This window comes from Aedes albopictus, chromosome 1 (assembly GCF_035046485.1).
Source record: "Aedes albopictus strain Foshan chromosome 1, AalbF5, whole genome shotgun sequence".
NCBI classification, from domain to species: domain Eukaryota; kingdom Metazoa; phylum Arthropoda; class Insecta; order Diptera; family Culicidae; genus Aedes; species Aedes albopictus.
This window is the reverse complement of record NC_085136.1, coordinates 295211017-295234625: the sequence shown is the minus strand read 5'-3', so window position 1 is coordinate 295234625 and position 23609 is coordinate 295211017. Positions and strand designations below refer to the sequence as shown.

At 40.8% G+C, this 23609-nt stretch overlaps 2 protein-coding genes across 4 annotated transcripts in view; both read right to left on the bottom strand.

The window, feature by feature from the left end:
• The window catches only part of LOC134285708 (cGMP-specific 3',5'-cyclic phosphodiesterase-like), a 425298-nt gene that overhangs the window by 268068 nt on the left and 133621 nt on the right, over positions 1-23609 (bottom strand). The gene's annotated exons all lie outside the window — the stretch shown is intronic.
• The window catches only part of LOC134283941 (lysyl oxidase homolog 2A-like), a 16539-nt gene continuing 8100 nt past the window's right edge, over positions 15171-23609 (bottom strand). The window contains exons 2-4 of the mRNA XM_062847832.1: positions 17439-17980; positions 15889-16046; positions 15171-15489 (exon numbers count right to left, since the gene is read on the bottom strand). Coding sequence (XP_062703816.1) covers positions 15272-15489; positions 15889-16046; positions 17439-17980 — 918 coding nt within the window. The 3' untranslated portion in view covers positions 15171-15271. The remainder of the gene's footprint in view (positions 15490-15888; positions 16047-17438; positions 17981-23609) is intronic.

Sequence of the window (23609 nt, the reverse complement as noted above, 5' to 3'; positions counted from 1 at the left end):
CTCTGCGTCTGCTCTGCGTCTGCTCTGCGTCTGCTCTGCGTCTGCTCTGCGTCTGCTCTGCGTCTGCCCTGCGTCTGCCCTGCGTCTGCTCTGCGTCTGCTCTGCGTCTGCTCTGCGTCTGCTCTGCGTCTGCTCTGCGTCTGCTCTGCGTCTGCTCTGCGTCTGCTCTGCGTCTGCTCTGCGTCTGCTCTGCGTCTGCTCTGCGTCTGCTCTGCGTCTGCTCTGCGTCTGCTCTGCGTCTGCTCTGCGTCTGCTCTGCGTCTGCTCTACGTCTGCTCTGCGTCTGCTCTGCGTCTGCTCTGCGTCTGCTCTGCGTCTGCTCTGCGTCTGCTCTGCTTCTGCTCTGCTTCTGCTCTGCTTCTGCTCTGCTTCTGCTCTGCTTCTGCTTCTGCTCTGCTTCTGCTCTGCTTCTGCTCTGCTTCTGCTTCTGTTCTGCTTCTGCTTCTGCTCTGCTTCTGCTCTGCTTCTGCTCTGCTTCTGCTCTGCTTCTGCTCTGCTTCTGCTCTGCTTCTGCTCTGCTTCTGCTCTGCTTCTGCTCTGCTTCTGCTCTGCTTCTGCTCTGCTTCTGCTCTGCTTCTGCTCTGCTTCTGCTCTGCTTCTGCTCTGCTTCTGCTCTGCTTCTGCTTCTGCTCTGCTTCTGCTTCTGCTCTGCTTCTGCTCTGCTTCTGCTCTGCTTCTGCTCTGCTTCTGCTCTGCTTCTGCTCTGCTTCTGCTCTGCTTCTGCTCTGCTTCTGCTCTGCTTCTGCTCTGCTTCTGCTCTGCTTCTGCTCTGCTTCTGCTTCTGCTCTGCTTCTGCTTCTGCTTCTGCTTCTGCTCTGCTTCTGCTCTGCTTCTGCTCTGCTTCTGCTCTGCTTCTGCTCTGCTTCTGCTCTGCTTCTGCTCTGCTTCTGCTCTGCTTCTGCTCTGCTTCTGCTCTGCTTCTGCTCTGCTTCTGCTCTGCTTCTGCTCTGCTTCTGCTCTGCTTCTGCTCTGCTTCTGCTCTGCTTCTGCTCTGCTCTGCTTCTGCTCTGCTTCTGCTCTGCTTCTGCTCTGCTTCTGCTCTGCTTCTGCTCTGCTTCTGCTCTGCTTCTGCTCTGCTTCTGCTCTGCTTCTGCTCTGCTTCTGCTCTGCTTCTGCTCTGCTTCTGCTCTGCTTCTGCTCTGCTTCTGCTCTGCTTCTGCTCTGCTTCTGCTCTGCTTCTGCTCTGCTTCTGATCTGCTTCTGCTCTGCTTCTGCTCTGCTTCTGCTCTGCTTCTGCTCTGCTTCTGCTCTGCTTCTGCTCTGCTTCTGCTCTGCTTCTGCTCTGCTTCTGCTCTGCTTCTGCTCTGCTTCTGCTCTGCTTCTGCTCTGCTTCTGCTCTGCTTCTGCTCTGCTTCTGCTCTGCTTCTGCTCTGCTTCTGCTCTGCTTCTGCTCTGCTTCTGCTCTGCTTCTGCTCTGCGTCTGCTTCTGGTTCTGCTCTGCTCTGATTTTTTTTTAATTTTTTTTGTGTATTTTATCTTAGGCTAATCCTATAGTAGCTCTGAGGTCAGTTGAGGAGTAATGTTAACTGATGTTTCGCCACTAGACAGCGGTGGTCACAAAATGTCAAAGGCAATTTTCAAATTTCAAGCTCCAAGCGATCCGACACACAAAAATGTTTGAGAAACTCACAAACCGATTGAGCGAGCAGCATTCTAGGTGACATGCTCGTCCATCGGTATTCTTCTACCGTCGTCGTCGTCGTCAGTCGGTGGCGGATTGCGTGTGTTCAATCATCAGTCATCGAATGAGTTATGAGTGTTTTCATGTCCTCCGATTAATTGGAATTGATATCGAATGAAACCTGGCGGGGAGCGACCGACAGGTGCTTGCTGCAGCAGATTGCGAGGTGCCAAACGAGAGAAAGTACCTATGATAAGCTGTGGGGGGTTTTAGTTGCATGTTTGGTTAATGATTGCACTGGTATACTTCACTGACGTATTTATTTGTAGTGGGTAGAATTGATATCATGCCTTTTTGATACAATGATGTCCGATTAGCTATCAAAACTTGCATAATGAGTTGATCAATTGGTACCAATATTTCAGCCTTATTTGAATGATATATCTGCGAGAGTGAAAAACTTCCTTCCTGATATTTTCTTTTTTTTTTATTTGCACCCCTTTATGTACTTGTAAGAAAACATCTCCTTTGTGAGATTGAAGGAGCGAGAAAGCTTCGTGTTTGTATAAAGCTTCATGAGATTGCAAAACTGTTTCAGAAATTCCTCCATGGATTTCATTAGAAATCCTTTTGGATTTTTTTTTTTCAAAAACTCTACGACAGATGCTTACGTCCAGAAATTTCTCAAAGGATTTATTAACCTCCTTTGATTTTTTTCAGAAAATTATTAAGCAATTTCTTCAGTTATTTCCTTTGAAAATCTTGCATGATTTTTTTAAGAAACTCAGACACTAATTCATGCTGTGATCTTTCTGAGAATTTTAAGAAGCATTTCAGCGATTGTTTCGAGAAATTTATAGAATCATTCATGAATTCTTTTTACAAACTTTTCGAAAGAACTTCAGGTATACAATGAAACATATTGCCCATTTCACTGGCACTTTACCAGATTTGCTGGTATATCTGAAACATACTGGAAAAACTTGTAATTAGAAGACACGAAATGTTGCTAATTGACAAATTGAGAGATGAAATTTGTGAAAAAAAGCGCGTTCTGGTGGGAATCGAACCCACGACTCCGTGTTCGCTAGACCGGCGCTTTAACCAACTAAGCCACAGAACAGGTAATGGTTCTGCGGAAAAGAAAGCCAAACTGACTCCGAAGCCGCACCGTGAACACTCCTATTTCACAAATTCATCTCTCTTTTCGGCTAAGATGCCAATCCACAACACACTCCTGTTTGTGCCCACTAACTACAAGTGAGAGCGAATTATTTTTATGAAGCCGAGACTTACTCTCGTACTCCGCATACTAATTAGACCACCAGGCAGTTTGTTTTGCTGGTGTCTAATTAGTATGCGTCGAGAGCTCGGCGCGGTCGGACGCTCAGCCGACCGAACTGCGCCATGTGACGCAACGTTCTATTCCGCAGAACCATTACCTGTTCTGTGGCTTAGTTGGCTTAGTCGTGGGTTCGAATCCCACCAGAACGCGATTTTTTTTCATAAATTTCGTCTCTCAATTTGTCAATTAGCAAAATTTCGTGCCTTCTAGTTACAAGTTTTTTTCCAGTAAACTTCAGGTATTTCTTTCAAAAAATCTTCCACGGATTCCTCCAGAATTCCATGAGTTTCCTAAGAAATTGCTCCATTGATTTTTATTTCAGAGATCTGTGCTGAGATTCTACCTGAAAAATCTTCCAGCGATAAATTTTTGAACATCAAAAGTTGTGAACTCCTGAGGATCTCAGCTGCGTTACATAGTGCCCGAGGGGCTTTCGAAGGCATTTCAGAAAGTTTCAGAGGATTTTTGGCGAGTTTCAGAGGCGTTACGAGGGCGTTTTCGGTGTTGCATGAGGCATGAGGCTATGTAAGCATGACTTTCATTCAATCATTTTTAAGCACACAAGTTGTGCAAGTAGATTCGATAGCTTATGCTCAAGAAAACCTTAAACAGTCCCAAATCAACCTCATCCTCCCTCATTGCCCCCCCTGAGCACGCACTGAACTCCCCTTAATTCCATTAGCAACTTAATTCCCATAAACCAATCTTATCTCTAATCCTAAACACTGCATAAATTCAAAAACAAACACTGGCATAAATTCATAAAACTGGCACGGCTCTTCCAAAAATGCCTCCTTCAGATATATCCTTTAGAATTTTTGTAGTATTTGTGGCCGTGCGGTCGGCAGCGACAGTTTCGAAATCATCGGAGTGTGGGCTTAATTACCACTCTAGTCGGTAAAAACTTCTAGTCGAACTAAAAATTTCCAACAGACCACCAGGCATTGCATTTATCATCTGATCAAAAGATGATCTTTGTGTGGAGGAAAGATTACATCCCTAATCAAAGATGGCACTGCAATGATTCATCTCGTCATCTTGACCCATCTGACAGTCAACCGAGCAGCGAGGGTTAATGTTAATTTTTTATTACTCTGGTCAGTTTTTGGAACATCTGAATGTATATCGGTGATCTGGGATAACATGATTATAATTTGGAAATAGTGTGGTTTCCGTCGTACTGTGGCATCTTCGAAGGGGGATGGTTAATGAATTTCCTGTTAAATTTCTACTTTAATACTGGGCCAGGAATAAGTTTAGTCGAAACTCCGACGAGTAATCCTTGAAAGGACATGCTTTTGAACTTTCTTCTCGGAAAAAGTGGCTATCCGATTATACCTGAAAGCTGACAAGAATGAATAGACAAAGGATTTTCAAAATTTCAGCATGGCTTTAAGAATAAACCCCATTTTATAAACAATGTAGACTCTGAGGGGGCGGAAGTAGTCTAGCCAAGGTCAACGATTCATACAAGTGTGAAAAATAATGTTTGAATAAAAGTCTCCGAGGGGGGGAAGTTGTTCTGAAATGGCCAAATATTAGTCTACCTAGTCTATGGACAGTGCCAAGATAGAATTTTTAAATCTGATCTAGATGTTCCAAGCCTTTTACTTTCAGTTTAATAAATATGTACATACCTACATATATGGTGAAAAATCGGATTATCAAATAATTCTACATACATGTTATTTGTAAGAACATAGTATTTCTTGTAGAATTCAGGAAAAGTTAAAGTACTCAAACTATGTAATCAACTGTAGGCTTTATTTCATATATTAACAATTGATTTTAAACGTTTCACATATTTCAAATAAATGGTACCTAATATTAGAATTTTCGACATGCTAACGTTCTCAGTTGCGTCTTTTTATGTTTAACGCAGTTCGTCCAGTTATCCCGGTAAGGGAAGTAGAATTTCGCGTATCCTGCCGAAGCATTAAAGGCTCATCAAAAGAAATGTACATAGATGGATCTTGGAGCTTGGGGTGCTGAAAATGAAAGAAGGCAATTCATTGCGTGATAACTTATAAATACTCTATATTCACTTACCAATTCATCTATGTGTACCGAAAACAGTAATGGAGAATCGTAAATTGCACTACACGTCTCACTTGTATCGCAGAAACTGTCAAAGTGTTTGTGAACGATTTCTACAGAGTCTTTCCGGTTTGCTAAGATAGCGTTTTCAATCAGATGATCAGATGAGCAAAAGATTGTTATGGAAAGTTCAATCCAAGAGCACTGGGATGATCGTGTACCATTCGATCAGTATCCCGCTCCAAAGATGGAAAGATGAGATAAATTGCAATGCCTGCAGACCACTAGATGTTTCGTGTGTTCCTTGAGGAATTCGTACAGGTGTTCTTCACGAACTTCCCAAGAGGTTTCCTCTGAAGTTTCTCTAAGAACTCCATTGGAAATATACAAAGGTATGCCTGAGATTTCTTTAGGAATTTTCCTAGGATTTCCTCAAAAATACCTCAAGGATTTTTATAGGAATTAGATTGGCGATTTCTTCAAAAAACCTTTTATAGATTCTTTCAGTAGGGCATTTTTTTTACTACCGTACGGGATTTTGCCGAAGGGTTCCAGATTTTCATGAAAATTTTTCCACAGGCAGGGTCATGGATATATGAACAAAAAAATGAGAAAAATTCAGGGTCGCCTAGTTTCCCGGAAAACTCAGGTGGAAATTTTTTATTTTCCCCTGATACTACTTACTTTGAAAAATCATAACTCAAGAACGAAGCATCGTAGAAACAAAGTTATTTTAGAAAATGAAAGCAAATTTTCTCAGAAATCAAAAAAAAATATGAACTGGAAAAAAAATCCCACAAAATTATCCACAGTTGAGAAAATCAGTAAAGAAAAGCCGGAAAAACTATGCCCGAAGTCGTGGAAAATTTTCGAAAAAATATTTTTGAGAAGGTTATTTCATAATTCATAATTTTCGGAGTGCACTTTTTTTCGTTTTTGAGTTATGGCCAATTTTGTTGAAAAATAATCATGTACGCAAGTCAACAATTAAAGCTTATGGAATAACCTTCTCAAAAATATTTTTTTGATATTTTTTTACGAGTTCGGGCATTGTTTTCCGGCTTTTCTTTACGAATTTTCTCATTTGTGGAATATCTTGTGGAAAGCTTTGTCCAGTTCATATTTTTTTCTGGATTTCTGAGAAAATTTGCTTTCATTTCCTTAAAAAAAACCTTGTTTCTATGAGGCTTCGTTCTTGAATTATGATTTTTCAAAGTAAATAAAGTCATCAGGGGAAAACAAAGAATTTCCACCTGAGTTTTCCAGAAATATAGGCGACCCTGAATTTTTCTCATTTTTTTTTTGTTCATACATTCATGAGCCCAGCCTGTGGATAAATTTTCATACAAATCTGAGACCCTTCGGTCCAATTTGTACGTTATTAAAAAAAATGCCCAGTAGTTCCTGCACCTAGTCCTGCACAGATTGTCTTCAAAATTTCTTCAGGGATTTCTTTTGGAATTTCAGCAAGTGATGCCTTCTTAAGTTCTTCTATATTTTTTTTTGTTTTTCAAAATATTCTCTTATTAAAAATCTTGCGGGTATTCCTCAAAGAGTTCCTAGAAGAAATCCTTAAAAAAAAATTCAGCGATTGCCAGTGCTGAAAAATTCATTTCGTCATATCTAAATTCAATCACCTACAGCTCATTTTAGTAGCTGAACCTGAGAATATGATATATGAAAAACTTGTGCGGCTTAACCAGTTCTGCAAGAAAGTCACGGAAAAACCACTATTTTTCGAATATTTAATGTAAATGTCACGGACTACCTTCGATAAATGCAAATGATATTCACGGTGAATATCATTTAGCATTTTTCAAAGGTAGTCCGTGACATTTACCTTAAATATTCGAAAAATAGCTGTAGGTGATTGAATTTAGATATGACGAAATGAATTTTTCAGCACAGGCGATTGCTGCAGAAATTCCTACGCAGCTTCATTTTTAAATTGATCCTGCCATTCTTAAATACCTGCTGGGATTCCTTCAAATATCCCTCCAGAGATTTTTTCGGCAGTTGGGCTGACACCCCTCGGAAAATTTTGGCGGGAATCAGAATTTTTGGTGGAGATGGGTATCCACTAAATTATTCAAGATGTTTTAAATTTTTAAGGCGAAATTAGAGTTGTCCAAAACATTCTTGAATCCGACGAGTTTACTGATTTTGCCTAATTGTTTGTGTATTTTTTCATGAAATAAATTTGTTATTTATTGCCGCCACCCCCCCCCCCCCCCCCCCCCGCCCCCTCCCCTTGACGAAAAAGAAATTTGTTCCAGTCGTATTTCGAAAACTGCACAAATTCCTAAAAATCTGAGAAGATTCCAGGATTAAAATCTGAAGCCAAGAAATCTTTTGAGAAATTCCTACCTGTAAGAATTACCTCAGATATCTCTGAAGTTATTCCTAAATGAATTCAGTGAGGAACTTCTGGAGGAATTTTAGAAATATTTTAAACAAAAAAATTTGAAAAAAAAAATCTAGGGAAACTTTTGAATTTCTTAAAAAAAAATCCGGAGCTGTTATCAAGGAAAAACTTGGAGAGATTTTTAACGGACACTCTTGCAGAGTTTCGTAAGGATAATTTCCTCAGCAATTCCGAAAAGAACTCTGGGAAATACCGCAGAAGAAAGGCTTCGAAGATTTTCTCATACGAGTTTTTAAGATATTAGATTAAATCTTGCTGTTTTTTTTTAAACAAAGTCCTGGAAGAATGCTTCAACTGAAGAAATTCTGGAGGATAGGAATTTGTCAAAGGAATTATTAATGCTAGACATGCCAGAACTGAAGAATTCTCTCCAGGTAATCCTTGATGTATTTATTAAAAACATCCCTTAGATGTGTGTGACTCTGTGGCCGTGTGGCTAGTGCCACCAAGCATATAGTCGCATCGTGCTGCGGAACGTGGATTCGATTCCCACCGCAGCTGTCGGGAAAAGTTTCGGCTGTGCCACTGGGCGTTGCATGCTAGTCCGTTGTCTAGTGTCATGCTTTCTTCAAAGAGCGAATAGCTTACTGGAAGCATTGAACCTATCCGTGTCTCTCATAAGGCATAAAACTCTGGAAAAAGAAAACTTTTAAGGGACCATTCATAAACCACGTAGGCTTTTTGGGGGGAGGGTCTGGCCAAAGTCTACGCTCCATACAAATTTCAAAATTTTTGTATGGACGAAAGTCTACGAGGGGGGAGGGGGGTCTGAGATGGCCAAAATTTGGTCTACGTGGTTTATGAACAGCCCCTAAGGAGTATAGAATTAGCTAAATATTCAAATACATGGTAATAAAAACAAAAAAAGAAAACTCCTGAAGGATCACTGTTTAAATGTCTAGAAGAATTCCAAAAAAAAAATCCACATGAATCCTTAAACGAATTTATGAAGCAGTCCTTGGAGGAATATCTGGAGAAACTTTTGGTGGAGAAAGCCCTGAAGGACATTCTAGAAGACGCCCTTGAAAATTTTCAGGAGAAATTTTTAGATTTTTGGAAGTTTTCGGCTCTTTCAGTCTTTTAAGCAGCTAAAACGATTATTGCATGGACATTCCGACGTTCCGACGTATATTTCGCCTTCTTCAAGAATTTAGAGGCTTCGTTTTGTTGTTTGTGTGTGTGTTTTGTTTGACTGCTGACTTTTTACGAATTTCGAAGACAGTCAAAAGTCAAGCAAGACCCACACACACACAAACAACAAAACGAAGTTCCCAGCACAAACATTCGAGAGCATCCACGGAATTTCTAGAGAAATGTCAATCGATGATTCGTGGTGGAATTTCAGAGGAAATGCCTGAGGAAATCTCTTGGATAATATATTGAAGAATGTCTCTGGAATGCCTTTCTAGATGACTGTACAAAAAATCTGCCTGAGCGACAATTTTGAAGGAAATTCTGATGCACCACATGTAGAAATTGCCTTAGAAAACCGTTAGAGAAATTCTCACAAGAATTTCTCGAGCAATGTCTTGGGGAATTCCTGAAGAAACCCAAAGAAAAACTGCTGGAGAGAATTTTAACGGAATCTCTGAATGAAATCCTTCCGGAATTTCTGAAAGAATTTATGTACCAATTTCTCAACCAATCTTTAGAATATTTTGAAATTTAGAAAATTAGACAAATTTACAAAGCAATACAGCGACATTAGACTAGAGATGATCGGGTTTCAGATTTTACAGACCCGAACCCGACCCGTACCCGAAAAATTTTCAATTTCAAAACCCGGACCCGACCCGTACCCGAGAATTTTTTGTTCCGTCAAACCCGGACCCGACCCGAACCCGAAAAATTTTCGTCGATCAAACCCGAACCCGACCCGAACCCGAAAAAAAATTGCCACTAAACCCGACCGAAACCCGAGTTAAATAATAATCATTAAATGTATCGGATACAACAAATAAAACATTTTTCTGAATACTGATTTATCTACATTGGTACCAAACCCGACTTGAACCCGACATTATTCAAACCCGACCCGACCCGTACCCGAGAATTTTGAAATTGTTTAAACCCGGACCCGACCCGTACCCGAGCTTTTTACAAATTTCCAAGCCCGAACCCGACCCGTACCCGTCGGGTTCGGGTTCGGGTCGGGTTTCGGGTTTGAAAACCCGAAACCCGACCATCTCTACATTAGACCTGTCCACATTTCCAAGTGTTCTCTCCCACATTTTGATTGGCGTCCTGGAAGAAGTCACTGGTTATAATGTCAGCAAAATCCATTGGAAAGAAGAGCTGTCAATCAATTACGTGTTTTTCGAGTACATTGGAACTTCGAAAAATCGCAATTTTTCTTCTGCGACTTACAGACTTCTTTACAGTGCTGCCATGGTCTAATCAGAGCTGGTTATACAATGTTTCCAATTTGCAGTGCCCCCAATACTGGTAGGATCCCATGAACAAAAAAAAACTTCAATATTGTGCCCTTTAAGAATTATTCTGGGGAAACCCCTCCTTGGATTAATTCAGAATGATTTCCTTCCCATGTACTTCTTCAGAGTTTTCTCCAAGATTTCCTCCAGACAGGTATTTTTATTTTTCAGAAATTATCCAATTTTTTCCGGAATGTTTATGAAGAAAAGATTCTCGCAGGATTTCCTACCCAAGAAACACAACTAGCCGAACAACAGCTTCTGAAGCTAAAGTTGGCTTAAGAATGGTTTGTTCCACTCTTGTACAACAAAAATGATTTTGGATTTCAGCATAAATGCCTCCTATTATCTCTTTAGTATCCATCCCTGTCCATGCATTTCTTTGAAAACTTCTTCAAAGATTCCTACATAGATTAATTTAGGAATTCCTTTAATATTTTTCCTTGGGTGTTATTCTCGAGAAATTTCTCAGACGATTCATCCTAAAATTTATCCATTTTCATCAGAAATTCCTTTAGAAATACCTCCTGGCATTCCTTCGGAGATTTTTTCAATAAACTCCTTCGAGAATTTCTACAGATTAATGCATTTCTTCAAATATTTCTTTAAAAAAATGTTAAATTATTATATTCAAGGATTCTCTCAGGTATTTATTAGAATATTCCTCTAGAAAATTCCCAAGAAATTCGTCTAGAAGTTCTTTCAGGAATTTGTCGTGATGATCAGAAGTTGATTTATTCAGACCTTTTTTTCAGGGATCCCTTCATTTTTTTCCAGGTATACTTAAAGAACTTCTCCAAAGGTTCTCTCAGCACTTCTGCAAACTTCACTTCAAAATCTTTTGTTTATCATTCCTCAAAGAATTGTTCAAGCTATTGCTTAAAAAATATGAATAGCTGCAGAGAGTGCTCCAGTTGTTTAGGTATACACAGAAACCTTCAAAAATTCAAAGTTTTATCAGAATTATTTCAGTGGCTCTCTAAAGAATTTCGTTATGTTTTTTTTTTTTGTTTCTGGTGGATTTCCTTCAGAAATTGCACGATATTGTGCGTTTTTTATTTAAAGCTTTTAAACTGGTTCTCGGACAGCTTTGATGAGAGGTTTGAAACAAAAAGGATAAAGGGTTTAAACTGTTTTGACCAAATTTGGAGCATTTTCCCATAGTTTTCATAGGGTGACGCTAGAACAAATCGTTTTATTGCTTTATCTTTTTTGTTTTAAATTTCTCGTTAAAGTCGCCCAGAAATCACTTTTAGAGCTTCCAAAAACGCGCATTTTCGAGCGCTGAGAATGTTGCTGCGTCATTCCGTTCAAAAGATATTGAGTTCGTGTCGCGCGTTATCAAGGGCACTTTAACATAGTAGCTAGAAAACGGAAGATCCAGCGAGTGGCTTGAACGAGTGAACATGCGTGATAGCCTGAGGGACTTTCTGGTGTGCTGCAGGGGATAATCCGGTGAGTTTGTTCCTTGTTGTTTCTCTCCTCTATATTGCCTCTATTTTCATTAACTTCTTGATTCAAAATAGATGATAGCTTGTGTCTAATTTTAATGTATGTGTGTATGTATCTGTTCAATAATCTTTCATCGAATTTGTATAGTTCATCACCATGAGTGTCGACATGTGTTTTGTTTTCGTCAATTTCCAAAATTGCATCTTGTCACAAATTATCACTTCCTCTACCTAGTTCTGTTTGTACATACAATTTTTTAATTATTTATTTATTAAAGTTTGTATATATTACTCATATCAATCTTTCAAGAATTTACGCAGCAAGAACTGTAAAGTTCGTCGGCCAAAATTCTCGCTAAACACATTTTTTTCAATGAAATTTCCCTATATTATTGTACAGTCCGGCACTTCAAGGTGCTGACCTTAGTTTTTTGTTTTACAATATGTTTCAGTATTTCTTCCCTTGAATTGTGCGGTACGCCACTGATGGTGTCGGCACAGAGTTTTGTCTCATTGTATCGAGTCCATGGTATCAGAGGCAAGTATCACTGCGTATTGGTTCACCAGTTCTCTAAATTGCGAGGTGACGCAAGATCTCTTTCGTTTCATAAGACATTCTCTAGATTCCTACTCAGAATTTTAAAGGACTCACCATTCTTCCTAACTGTGAGGTGACACAACTCTGTGTATATGTGTTTTGTGTATGCTCACGGTTACATGCATTAAATCGCTTACCAAAGCGAATCCTGATTTATGTAACTATTGATCCCGCCAACTAACAAAAACTCCTTCCCGTAACAACTGTGGAGGGTCCAGTAGTACATACAACCTCTAGTAGCAACGGTTGTCAAACTAACATTCCTTCCCTTCCCCGGTAGACCGTAAGGACGTGGCCGGCGCCGTTATTGACCCAAAAAAGTTTGAGCTCTCGGTACGTGTACATTGAGGAAGGTGCGCTAATCCCAAGCCCCATCTATTGGTTCTCTGTGCAATTCCGCTAGCTCTGGTCAATCACGGAGTAGCAACTACGAAGTGTACGGTCACCAATGCTCATGCTCATGCTCTGGTGGATTTCCTTCAGAAATTTGTACAGGTGGTGCTTTAGGATAAACTTATTTCTGGAGGAATAATTGTATAAGAAATTCTTCAGAGATTTCCTCCGAAGGTATCTCTGGAGTTCTTCCAAGGAATCCTTCAAAAAATCCTCCAAGGATCCCTCAGAAATGAGTGTTTAGTTTCGTTCAGTCTGTACAGCCTCTGGCTGAAGACGATGTCCGTGTCTTTTTTAAGAATTCAGTCAGAAATTGTTCCGTGGATAACTTCCGAAATTGTTTCACAATTTTTGATCTGGAAACCTTTTCATTTTTTTTTTCAAGTATTATTTCTAGAATTTTTTTAAGACATCATCAGGAGTTTTTTTAAGGATTCCTGCAGATAATCTTCCTGAGATTTCTTCAGAAATTTCCTCAAGGTTTCTTCTAAGAATTCCTTCAGTATTTTTTTCTGGAAGAACTTTCGAAAAAATCGCGTAAGAAATATTTGCAACAATTCCATCCGAAATCTCTGAAGGTATATCTGGTGGAATCTCAGGAACAATTTCTAAATAAAATCCACGGAGAAATTTGAGCAGGAACTTCTGAAATAATTTACTTTGAGTCTTAAGTGATTTCTAAAGAAATTTTCAAAGGACAGTTTATTGAGATATATTTTTTTTTGAAAATTATCGGAAAAATCCTTAATTAAAACTCTTGGGGGATTTTCTGAAAGTATTCCTGATGAAATTCCTGGATAAACGTCTTGATAAGCTGGAAATTCCTGGATAAACGTCTTGATAAGCTACTGCAAAGAAGCATAAGAAATTCGTTAGATATGTCTGAAGAAATTTTTGAATAAGTTTCTTGAAGAATCCTCGGAGAAATTCTAAGGAATATGCACAAAAAAATGGCGCAGATATTTATGAGGGAATAAATTAAGGAATACTTGCATGAATTCCTGGAGAAATCTTTGAATGAACTTCTGCAGGAATCTCTAGATTACGTGTTTTGCCATCCTTGGTGTACTCAAAAAATTAATTTTTGATAGAAGACTTGGAGGGTCAAGTTACATAGCAATAAACTCAGTTCGACGAATTGAGGGGATGTCTGTGTGTGTATATGTATGTCTGTGTACAAAAAGGTCACTCATTTTTAAAGCACTTCCCATTGGCCGATTTTTCGTATTATAGCTCGAATCGAACGGGAATTTTACCGCATTGTTTGCTATTAAAATTGGTACCGGTATCGGTCAAGGCGTTCCGGAGTTATGACCATTTGAATGATCCGGACCAGCACCGGTAGAACTTGCCGTATACAAAACTGAACCAAGTCACATCATGCTACATATCAAACTGCGGCGGTTTTTGTAACTTTTAGCGGTAATTTTGTGCACAAATCACACTGGAGACCAGAAATTCAATTATGTCAGTCCAAAATTTAAAATGGCAGCCTAATATTCAAGATAGCGGATCCAAATTCGAGATGGTGGCTGTTTAATACTGTTTTAGGCTCCACAACCATGCGATATATTTGCTAAGGGGAAGTTGTCTGAAGTCCAAAAATGACCATCAGAATATCAAAGATGGCAGTCTAAAATCCAAGATGGCGGCTCAAAATTCAAGATAGCTGCTGTTTGATTGAGTTTTAGGCCCCAAAACCATGTATGAGTATGTTTCAGGCCAAACATGTCTAAAGGTCCTATCTGCATCTTTGGATGCCCCCTCTTTTGTAAATATCTCAGCTGTTAATTTGTATTATGATTGTCTCCTTGCATTGAACGATGGTCAAAACAATCGTCTTTAGGTTTGTACTGCAAAAATAGTTGAAAAGTGTACCATTACATTGCAATAATTGAAAGAGAAAGTGAACCTCTCAAATGCAGATAGGACCTATTTAAATGTTTTACCTGATTTGGTATGGAGGAGATGTACGGAATCCAAAAATGGTGACCAGAATATCCAAGATGGCGGCTCAAAATTCAAGATGGAAGCTGTTTGATGATGTTTTAGGCACCAGAACAATGCAATATTAGTATATTTGGTGTAGGGAAAATGTCCAGAGTCCAAAAATGGCCACCAGGATGGCCACCGCCATCTTGGGTTTAAAATCCGCGATGGGAGCCAAAAATTCAAGATGGCGGCTGTTTAATGGAGTTTTAGGCCCTAAAACCATGAAATTGGTATGGATGAGATGTCCGGAGCTTAAAATGGCGACAAAATATCCAAGATGGTGGTCCAAAATCCAAAATGGCGGCTCAACATTCAAAATGGTGGCTGTTTAATGAAGTTTAAGGCCCTAAAACCATGCCATATGGGTATATTTGGTATAGCAAGAATATCCGGAGTCCATAAATGGCAACCAGAATAACCATGATGGTGGCCTAAAATCCAAAATGATGGCTGTAAAATTCTTGAATAAATACCAGGAAGAATTTATGAAGAACTTCCTGAAAAAAATCATCAAGAAACCCTTGGTGGAATTCCGATTAAAACTTGATTTCACGTTGAAGCCGATTTGAAATCGGTTTGCACTTCGAAAAACTTTTCTTTAACTGCTCAAGAACTGAGCATTTAAAAACCTTAACCTTGCTCATTTCGTTCTACTATTTGAACTATAACTCTTCCCTTTGCCCCATTAACGGACAAACAGCATCTGTCCATTCCCAGTCGGCTGGTAATTAGTGTCTTGCTTCTAACTTCATTACCACAGCCACAGCCCAGCCCGCAGGAGGTCATCATCGCAAAAGCCGGACCGGCAGAAAATTCGCACCCGTCCGCTAACTAATTTCAAACTCAATTAAACCTAATGAAGAGGCAGACACCCGCCCGCACTGCACTAGGCTGCACTGTGCGCTGTTAATGTAATGTTTATTTTCCAACAAACCAACCTACCAACCAACATGCTTTTCAATTCCGCCGGGACCACTCTATGGTCGCGTAATTTTGCAATCGTACGCCCGGGCATAGGTCTCCGTGTACAGTAAGCTGCAGATGGCTGCATTATTGTCGTAGCTCATCTCCGGTACCTTGAACTCGGGATTGATGGCCACCCGGAGGGTGTACAGGCCGAAATCGAGCTCGCTGATGTCCACCCACTGGCAGTCGATGTTGTGCCGGTAGATGTCGGCGCAGTTCACGGAGATTCCTGTAAACAAATAGAGAAATTAATCTTCAAGCTTAAATTTGTTGTGTTCTTCGTTGATTCTCTATCTTCTGTTATGTTTCTTTGAATGTCAATCTATCATTTTTCACATTACAACTCATATCTTCTATCTTTTATCTTCTTTTTTGTTTCCTACTTTTATCTTTTATCGTATACCTTCTATTATGTATTTTTTATTTCTTTTTCTTCTAATTTCTTCGTTTTGTCTAATAGGATATCAGTACATATTTTAATCGTAATAAACCACTTTTTATCTTTCTTAAAACAAGACTGTGCCGTGTGTCTTGTACTTTATGTATTTTTTTTTATTTCTTAGTCACTTCTTACACGCTGAATCACAAACCTTCAAACATTTTGCAATGCACAATCAATCACCCTTACCTTGATCTCCATAGTTGGCACAAGCGTATTTGGGTTCCGTTCCCGGAAGGCACTGGTTGTCCTCCAAACAAAACGAAGCCTTATGGCCCTCGGCCACCTTTACCCCTTGCCCGTTGAAAATGTCGAACGTGGCAAACACCTCCATACTGTGGTAGTGCCTGTGGAGGGAACCCGAGCAGAGGGGAATATCAAATTAATAACTACGAAATTACAAAACCTGTTTTTATATCTCGTTTTGTTATTATTGTATTATCAAGGCATTACGTTTCCATAACATGTTTTGTTGGACAATCTTATTTTGTTATGACCAAGCTATTGGTATACAGCCATTAAATAATATTTCAATATTACATTTTGTTGTGGAACAAGTTTGATTATTATTGTATTATTGAGAGTGTACCAATACTTTATGCTATTGCTATCAAAACTTGAACAAGTTTTGAAATAAATCCTACGTCATTCAACAACGTTATTTACAGTATTCCGCAAGTTATGCCTACGGTATCATATTTGTTAAGAGGTGTGGTATATTACGTGATATGGAGGTGCTGTAATGTGTACAAAACAAAGTCCCTGCTGGGCGCCGCGAGGTTTGAAATTGAATGAGTTGTAGCTGAAAAGTTCCCAAAATATTAGCCACTGCCCAAGTGGTGCAGCACCCTACATACATCAAAACGTGAACATAGCGACGATATTGAAGGTGGGGTTTGAAAGGAACGTTCCAGATTCCGCATTTGACATGAGAATTTCAATTATAAAAATGTCAAACTAATTTAGTAAACTTGTTTGAACGAAGCTAATACAGACAGCTGAATCCAAAATTTGGTTTTGAATGGGATTTTTCAGAAATATTTTATATTTTCACATGTTTTCCCTGTCGTTCCAGAGGATGAAGTCGGATCTACCTATTTGTGGTTAAAGATTACATTAATAGTTGTGGTAAAAGATTACATTAATAGTTTAAAATACGCCTATGAGGGAAGAGAGGAACTTAAGCTCCTGCTGGTCTAAATATGTATAGCATTCTCAGCCAACACGAAGTCATATATGATGTAGAAAAGGATGCTAATGTGGAGGCCATATGCGTACATGCTTTTATTTAACCACGGGTAAAGTGTACGCATATCGCCTCCACTTTAGCATCCTATTCAACAGCATGTGCAATTGTTTGATATCATAACTAATTTTGCTTTCGGGATGTTATCAATAACTCTTTAATATCAAAATTTGTTTTTGAAATATTTCCCAAATTCACTGCTATTAAGTTGTTATTGACACTAACAAAACATGTTATTATAATGATTTTCCAGGAACAAATTTTTGTTATGTGACTTGTTATTTTGCCGCTTATGACAGGCAAGTTTATAACTCAATATGTTATGTTAATAACATAAAAATAGCTAATTCCATTATGCAGTTATTTTGCCAAAATAACGCATTTTGTTATGCTGCTATTATTCTCTTCTGCTCGGGAACCAAACGAAAAAAAAATGTCAACTCAACTAAGTCATCAAACATCAACCCCCACGGTCATAAATCACCCCTCTTACATATGGCACAGATGCCACTCCCACAGGTGCTTCGGAATGTGTGGACGGAAATCGGCCGTCCCCGTGTTCAGCACCCGGGCAGTAAATTTCATCAACCGCCTCGTCTCCAGGTGCCAATTGGGGTTGTCCCTTTGGATTTCGTACGCCTGCGACGCCACACAGTTCTCCTCCATGGCACACTGCAGCAGATACATCAAGCGGTCCTCCAGGTGCAGCGACTGTTCCATTTCCACGTGGTCAAACGCCAGGTCGGCCATCACATCCACACACGTGACGGCAGCCACATGTGTCCCCCGTTCGCTGCAGCTGCTGTGCCACCCGACCTCGTGGTGCAAACAATCACCCAAGCTGGTTTCGTTGCCGTAGCATTCCGTTCCGCTGAGAAGGATTTCACTCCGGTTGGAACCACCGAAATAATCCGTCTGGATGGCATCATTTGCATAGCCCAGTCCGAGCTGTCGGCACACCACGTTGCCCTCCAGAAGTGACCATCCGTCGGCACAAATCGTTCCCCAAGCGGTGCCACTGCCAGCGAAACGAACCTGTACGAGGAGAAAATGAAAGAGATTGTTTAGTACGTTTTTGGAGGACATTGAGTGAACTCTGCATCAGGTGACATCAATTCTCCTGAATGGTTTAGTCCAAAATCAATCCAGCTCGACCCTGGACCACCAGCTAAGAGTTATGTACTTAGCTAGTAGTGCAGCATGGATACGTTTGTCCTTCTGACTTCAGTTTTGTGGAAGAGGTACACGTCCCGAGTGTCGGTTCCCTTAGGAGGTGTTATACCAACGTGTTTACATTCTACTAAGGTGGCGCAAATAGACATTGCGAACCACAAGTTATCTTTTTTACACTAAAGCCTGTCCACGTTAAATTTCGGACACCAAGTCGTTGGTATCACAAGCAGTCCAGTGGCAAAATATGCAAATGTTGGTGCTTCCTGATTAATTTAATCCTTAATCTAGAAGAAAAGCTTTAGTTCATTCAAATCGGTTGATGTGCGGTAAAGTTATGACGTTTTGAAAAAAAGTGATGAAATGGATTTTGTAAAAATGCGATAAAAATATAAGAAAGTGTGGTCCTGTATCATCAAAAATAAATTGTATTGTACCACCAACGATTCCTGAAATGGGTTTATTTTGAAGTACTAGTCCTGTCGAATTTCTTACGAGTTAAAGGATGTTTATTTCTACAACCAGAATCAAGATTGTTATGTCTGCACGTTAAGAATGATAAAGAAATCGATTTTTCGTATGCCTCTTAAACCAGAGATGGTATGGCAAGAATATACATTTCTAGGACCAAAAATTGCCACCTTGAAGAAGCACTAGCCTTCCTGTACCGAACCATGTTCATGTTTTGATTTATCGCTGTAAGTTTTCAAAAAATCATCGAATCACGTCAATCTATTGTATAATAAGTGAAAAAGTTCAAATTTCATTAAATTTGTATTGTTCATAATTATACTGAATTGATGATTGTTTAAACTCCTTCGTTTGGAATCAAAAGTATATGCTATGAGAAACATTCAAGAACAAAAAAACATGCCAGAAAACGCATACTTGTGAGAAAAAGCAAAGAAATTTGGAAAATAGGGCCCTTAAATTTGATATTTCGATCGGACCACTATAATGTCTCTACTGATGCCATAAACTAAAGATATACCCAATGTACATTTTTCAATTTTCCTTTGACCATAACATCATGTTTCAGTGATATTTTGTATGAAGTTGGTTACACCGTTTTCGAGATTCCGCAGTTTTTAGGTGTTCGAAATTTAACGTGGACAGGCTTTACTGGTGTTCTTAGGCCGTTCGCAATGCTGTTTTATTTTGTATGGCGAGTTTTAAAAATTTTAAAACTCGCCATACAAAATAAAACAGCATTGCGAACGATCTTAGGTAACTGAAATAGTGACGTCAGTTGCATAACCGTAGGCTGTACCTACGGGCTATGGGCTATAGCCCATAATTTGGGCTGCAAAACGGTGAGTCGAAAAGAAGAGCGTCCAACATAGCTCTGGTCCTCACAAGTTCCTACCTCATGCTTCCACGGGTCAAGCGATGACAAAGACCGCCAGCTAAGAGTTGTGTGCTTAACTGGTACTGCAGCCTGGGTACTGTTGCCCTTCTGACTTCAGCTAGATTGAGGAGGTACGTCTCGAGCGTCTGTTCACCAAGAAGGTGAGACTCAAACAGCGTCTGTTCTGGCATCCAGCGGCTGAATATAAAATGCCCCTCCACCGGAAGCTATACCTAAGGTGGCAGCCCCACCACAGTAATAGGGGACCTTAGGCCAACAACCTACTGTTTCCGAAACCCAAAAAACCGTTAATGAAACCGAAAATGAAAGATTACGAACTGATTCAACGGCAACGACTTTCAGCGCGAAACAACGGACAAGAATTGGAACTTGGAATGTATTAACCCTAGCCCAGCAGGGTAAACTGGCACAACTAGCCAATGAGGCATGCTGTATGAAGCTTGAGATCCTAGGACTGAGCGAAGTCCGTTGGCCGAACTTTGGAGAACACAGATTGGCGTCGGGTCAAATTCTGATATACTCTGGCTTACGAGGTAAACACGCTCCTCGCCACCGTGGAGTTGGTTTCCTGCTCAGCGCTCACGCCCACGCAGCGCTCATGAAGTGGGAACCTATTAATGGGAGGATAATTGTAGTCAGATTCAGAACACAGGTTCGAAACCTTACCATGATCCAATGTTACGCGCCAACCGATGGTACCGAATTACAAGATAAAGAGAACTTTTACAGTCAACTGAATGCTGTCGTGGACAAGATTCCGAAAGGTGATATCAAGATCCTCATAGGCGACTTCAACGCCAAGGTTGGTTCCGGCAACTCGGACTATGTGCGCGTCATGGGACGCCATGGTCTCGGAGAAATGAGCGAAAACGGAGAGCTGTTTGCAGAGTTTTGTGGCAATAATGACATGGTGATTGCGGGATCGCTCTTTCCTCATCGACCAGTGCACAAAGTGACATGGGTTTCCCTTGATGGCGTCACGGAAAATCAAATCGACCACATCTGCATCAGCCGAAAATGAAGATGGAGCCTTCTTGACATGCAGAACATACGTAGCGCCGACATTGTGTCCGACCATCATCTCCTAATCGATGAGATCCGACTGCGCATTGCCAGGATCCAACTACAGGAGGAGAAAATCGGGCGCCGGTTCAACACACGCCGACTGGAAGACGCTGCGGTGAAAAGGTCCTTCGCCGAGGAGCTAGAGAACCGTGTTGCGAATATTCCAGAGGTGGAAGCGTAGAAGATCAATGGACCGCCATCAAAAACGCCTTCATCACCACCGGCGAGAATAATTTTAGTGAGCAACGCACCCGAAGAAAGCAGTGGATCATACATGATACCTGGAGGAAGATAGAGGAGCGAAGGAACGCCAAAGCCGCGATAGAGCGAGCGAAAATACGAGGAGCCAAAGCCGTAGGCCGTCAGCGCTATTCGGCTCTCGAGAAGAAAGTGAAACGCTCATGTAGACGGGACAAAAGACCGTGGGCGGACTCCTCAGTCGACGAAAGCGAGAAAGCCGCAAACACCGGCGACATCCGTCTCCTCTGACTCCGATGACTCACGTTGCCGTAGTGGGACCAAGATGAATGCTGCGATGCCCGTCAAAGACACGTCTGGACAGTTGAAACGCTGGTTCGAGCACTTTGGAAACCTTTTTTAAGTGTCGGCCACGCCACCAACACCATGATCCGACAAGGGTTCGACGCATTACCCGTGTCAACACCGAAGCTCCATCAGTGCAGGAGATAGAAACAGCCATCCGTAGCATGAAATCGAACAGGGCCCCAGGGGTCGATCGCATATCAGTGCTTGAAGGTCCTCCTCGAGCACCGTCCATGTCTCGTGTCCGTAGTGAACCACCAGTCTTATTAGCGTCTTGTACATGGTACATTTTTTGGCGGCAGTTTCTTCTGGAGCCCGTAGAAGGCACGACTTCCACTGGTAATGCGCCTCCGTATTTCACGGCTCACGATATGGTCAGCCGTTAGCAAGGAACCGAGGTAGACGAATTCTTCTGCCATCTCGAAAATATTCCCGTCTATCGTAACTGTTGCGGCTAATCAATCACGAAACAAATTTTTAAAGCAGACACCAATCCTTTTCTCGGTCAATCAGCTTAAACTAAAGGTGATTTTATTTCAAACGGATATCAATCAAATTAATTACTAATTTCACTTCCAATTTATAGTTTCCATCCCGCAATTCAACTACGATTTAACTAACGACGCAATCGGTTTCAAACCGCCTAAAAAATACAATTAATTTCGTATAACTTCAACGACCATAACGACACTTCCAGTGCGGTATATCTTCTCGAACTCTTAATTCTGTTTACCTCTGTAATTGTTTTGACGTCCCCACTCTATAGGGTTACCAGGTATTTTTTAGTTTTTCCTTCTAAACCATAGGGGAGGGGGGGTAATCTGCTCAACAGACACTCTAACAGGAAGGTTAGGGTAGTGTGGGGTTAAGGCCGTCTTCTACAACAATAGTAAAAGCCAGGAATGCTCTCTCCTCGACCCACTAAAACACATAGTTATGGTCGCCAAACCCTTCGTGTCTCCGGAACCACCAAGAAGGCATTGCTTCAGAGAAGGGTTACCAGGTATTGAACCGCGCCAACAGTAACATAGCTGCCAAGGTTTGCCCTGTCTCTCTCAGTCCCACCTACCAGCATGTACTTTGTCTTAGCCGCATTCACCACCAGTCCGACCTTTGCTGCATCACGTTTCAGACGGGTGTACAGTTCTGCCACCGTTCCAAATGTTCTAGCAATAATATCCATGTCATTCGCAAAACAGACAAATAGGCCGGATTTCATGAAGATCATACCCCGGCCGTTGAGCCCGGCTCGTCGCATAACACCTTCCTGAGCGATGTTGAATAGTAGGCAGGAAAGTCCATCACCTTGTCTCAGTTCCCGTTGAGATTCGAATGAACTGGAAAGTTCACCAGAAATCCTTCCACACACCGTCCATCGTTCTCTTATCAGTCTGGTAAGCTTCCCAGGAAAGCCGTTTTCGTCCATGATTCTCCATAGCTCTGCGCGGTCGATACTGTCGTATGCCACTTTAAAGTCGATGAACAGGTGATGCGTTGGGACCTGGTATTCACGGCATTTCTGGAGGATTTGCCGTACGGTAAAGATCTGGTCCTTTGTCGACCGGCCGTCGATGAAGCCGGCTTGATAACTCCCCACGAACTCATTTGTTCTAGGTGACAGACGACGGAAGATGATCTGGGATAGCACTTTGTAGGCAGCATTCAAAATAGTGATCGCCCTGAAGTTCTCACATTCCAAATGGTCGCCTTTCTTGTGAATGGGGCAGATTACGCCTTCCTTCCACTCCTCCGGTAGCTGTTCGGGTTCCCAGATCCTGACTATCAGCCGATGCAGACAGGTGGCCAACCGTTCGATACCATACAGTGCTGGAAATTTCATTTCATCATATCTAAATTCAACCAACTACAGCTCATTTAGGAAGCTGAACCTCAGAATATGGTATATGAAAAACTGGTACGGCTAGATCAGTTCTGCAAGAAACTCAAAAACCGCTATTTTTTTAAATATTTAAGGTAAATATCACGGACTAGCTTTGAAAAATTCCAATTGTTATTTACCGTGAATATCAACCATATCAACTGCCTGGTGGCTAGGTATGCGGAGTGCGAGAGTAAGTCTCGGCTTCATAAAAAAATAGTTCGTTCTCACTTGTAATTAGTGGGCACAAACAGGAGTGTGATGTGGATTGGCATCTAAGCCGCAAGTGAGATGAGTTTGTGAAACAGAAATGTTTACGGTGCGGTTTCGGAGTCAGTTTGGCTTTCTATTCCGCAGAATCATTACTTGTTCTGTGGCTTAGTTAGTTAAAGCGCCTGTTCAGCGAATACAGAGTCGTGGGTTCGAATCTCACCAGAACGCGTTTTTTTTTACAAATTTCATCTCTCAATTTGTCAATTGGGTTTTTTTAATTTAAAAAAAAGTATTCATTTTTTGATTTTATACGAAAGAGCACCTTTTTCTGAGCCGCTATGATTTTTTTCAGATTTTTAGAACATCTCTTTGATACCTAAAATGAATTTCAAAGAGATTTTTTAAAACCACCTTTTGACAGCTGG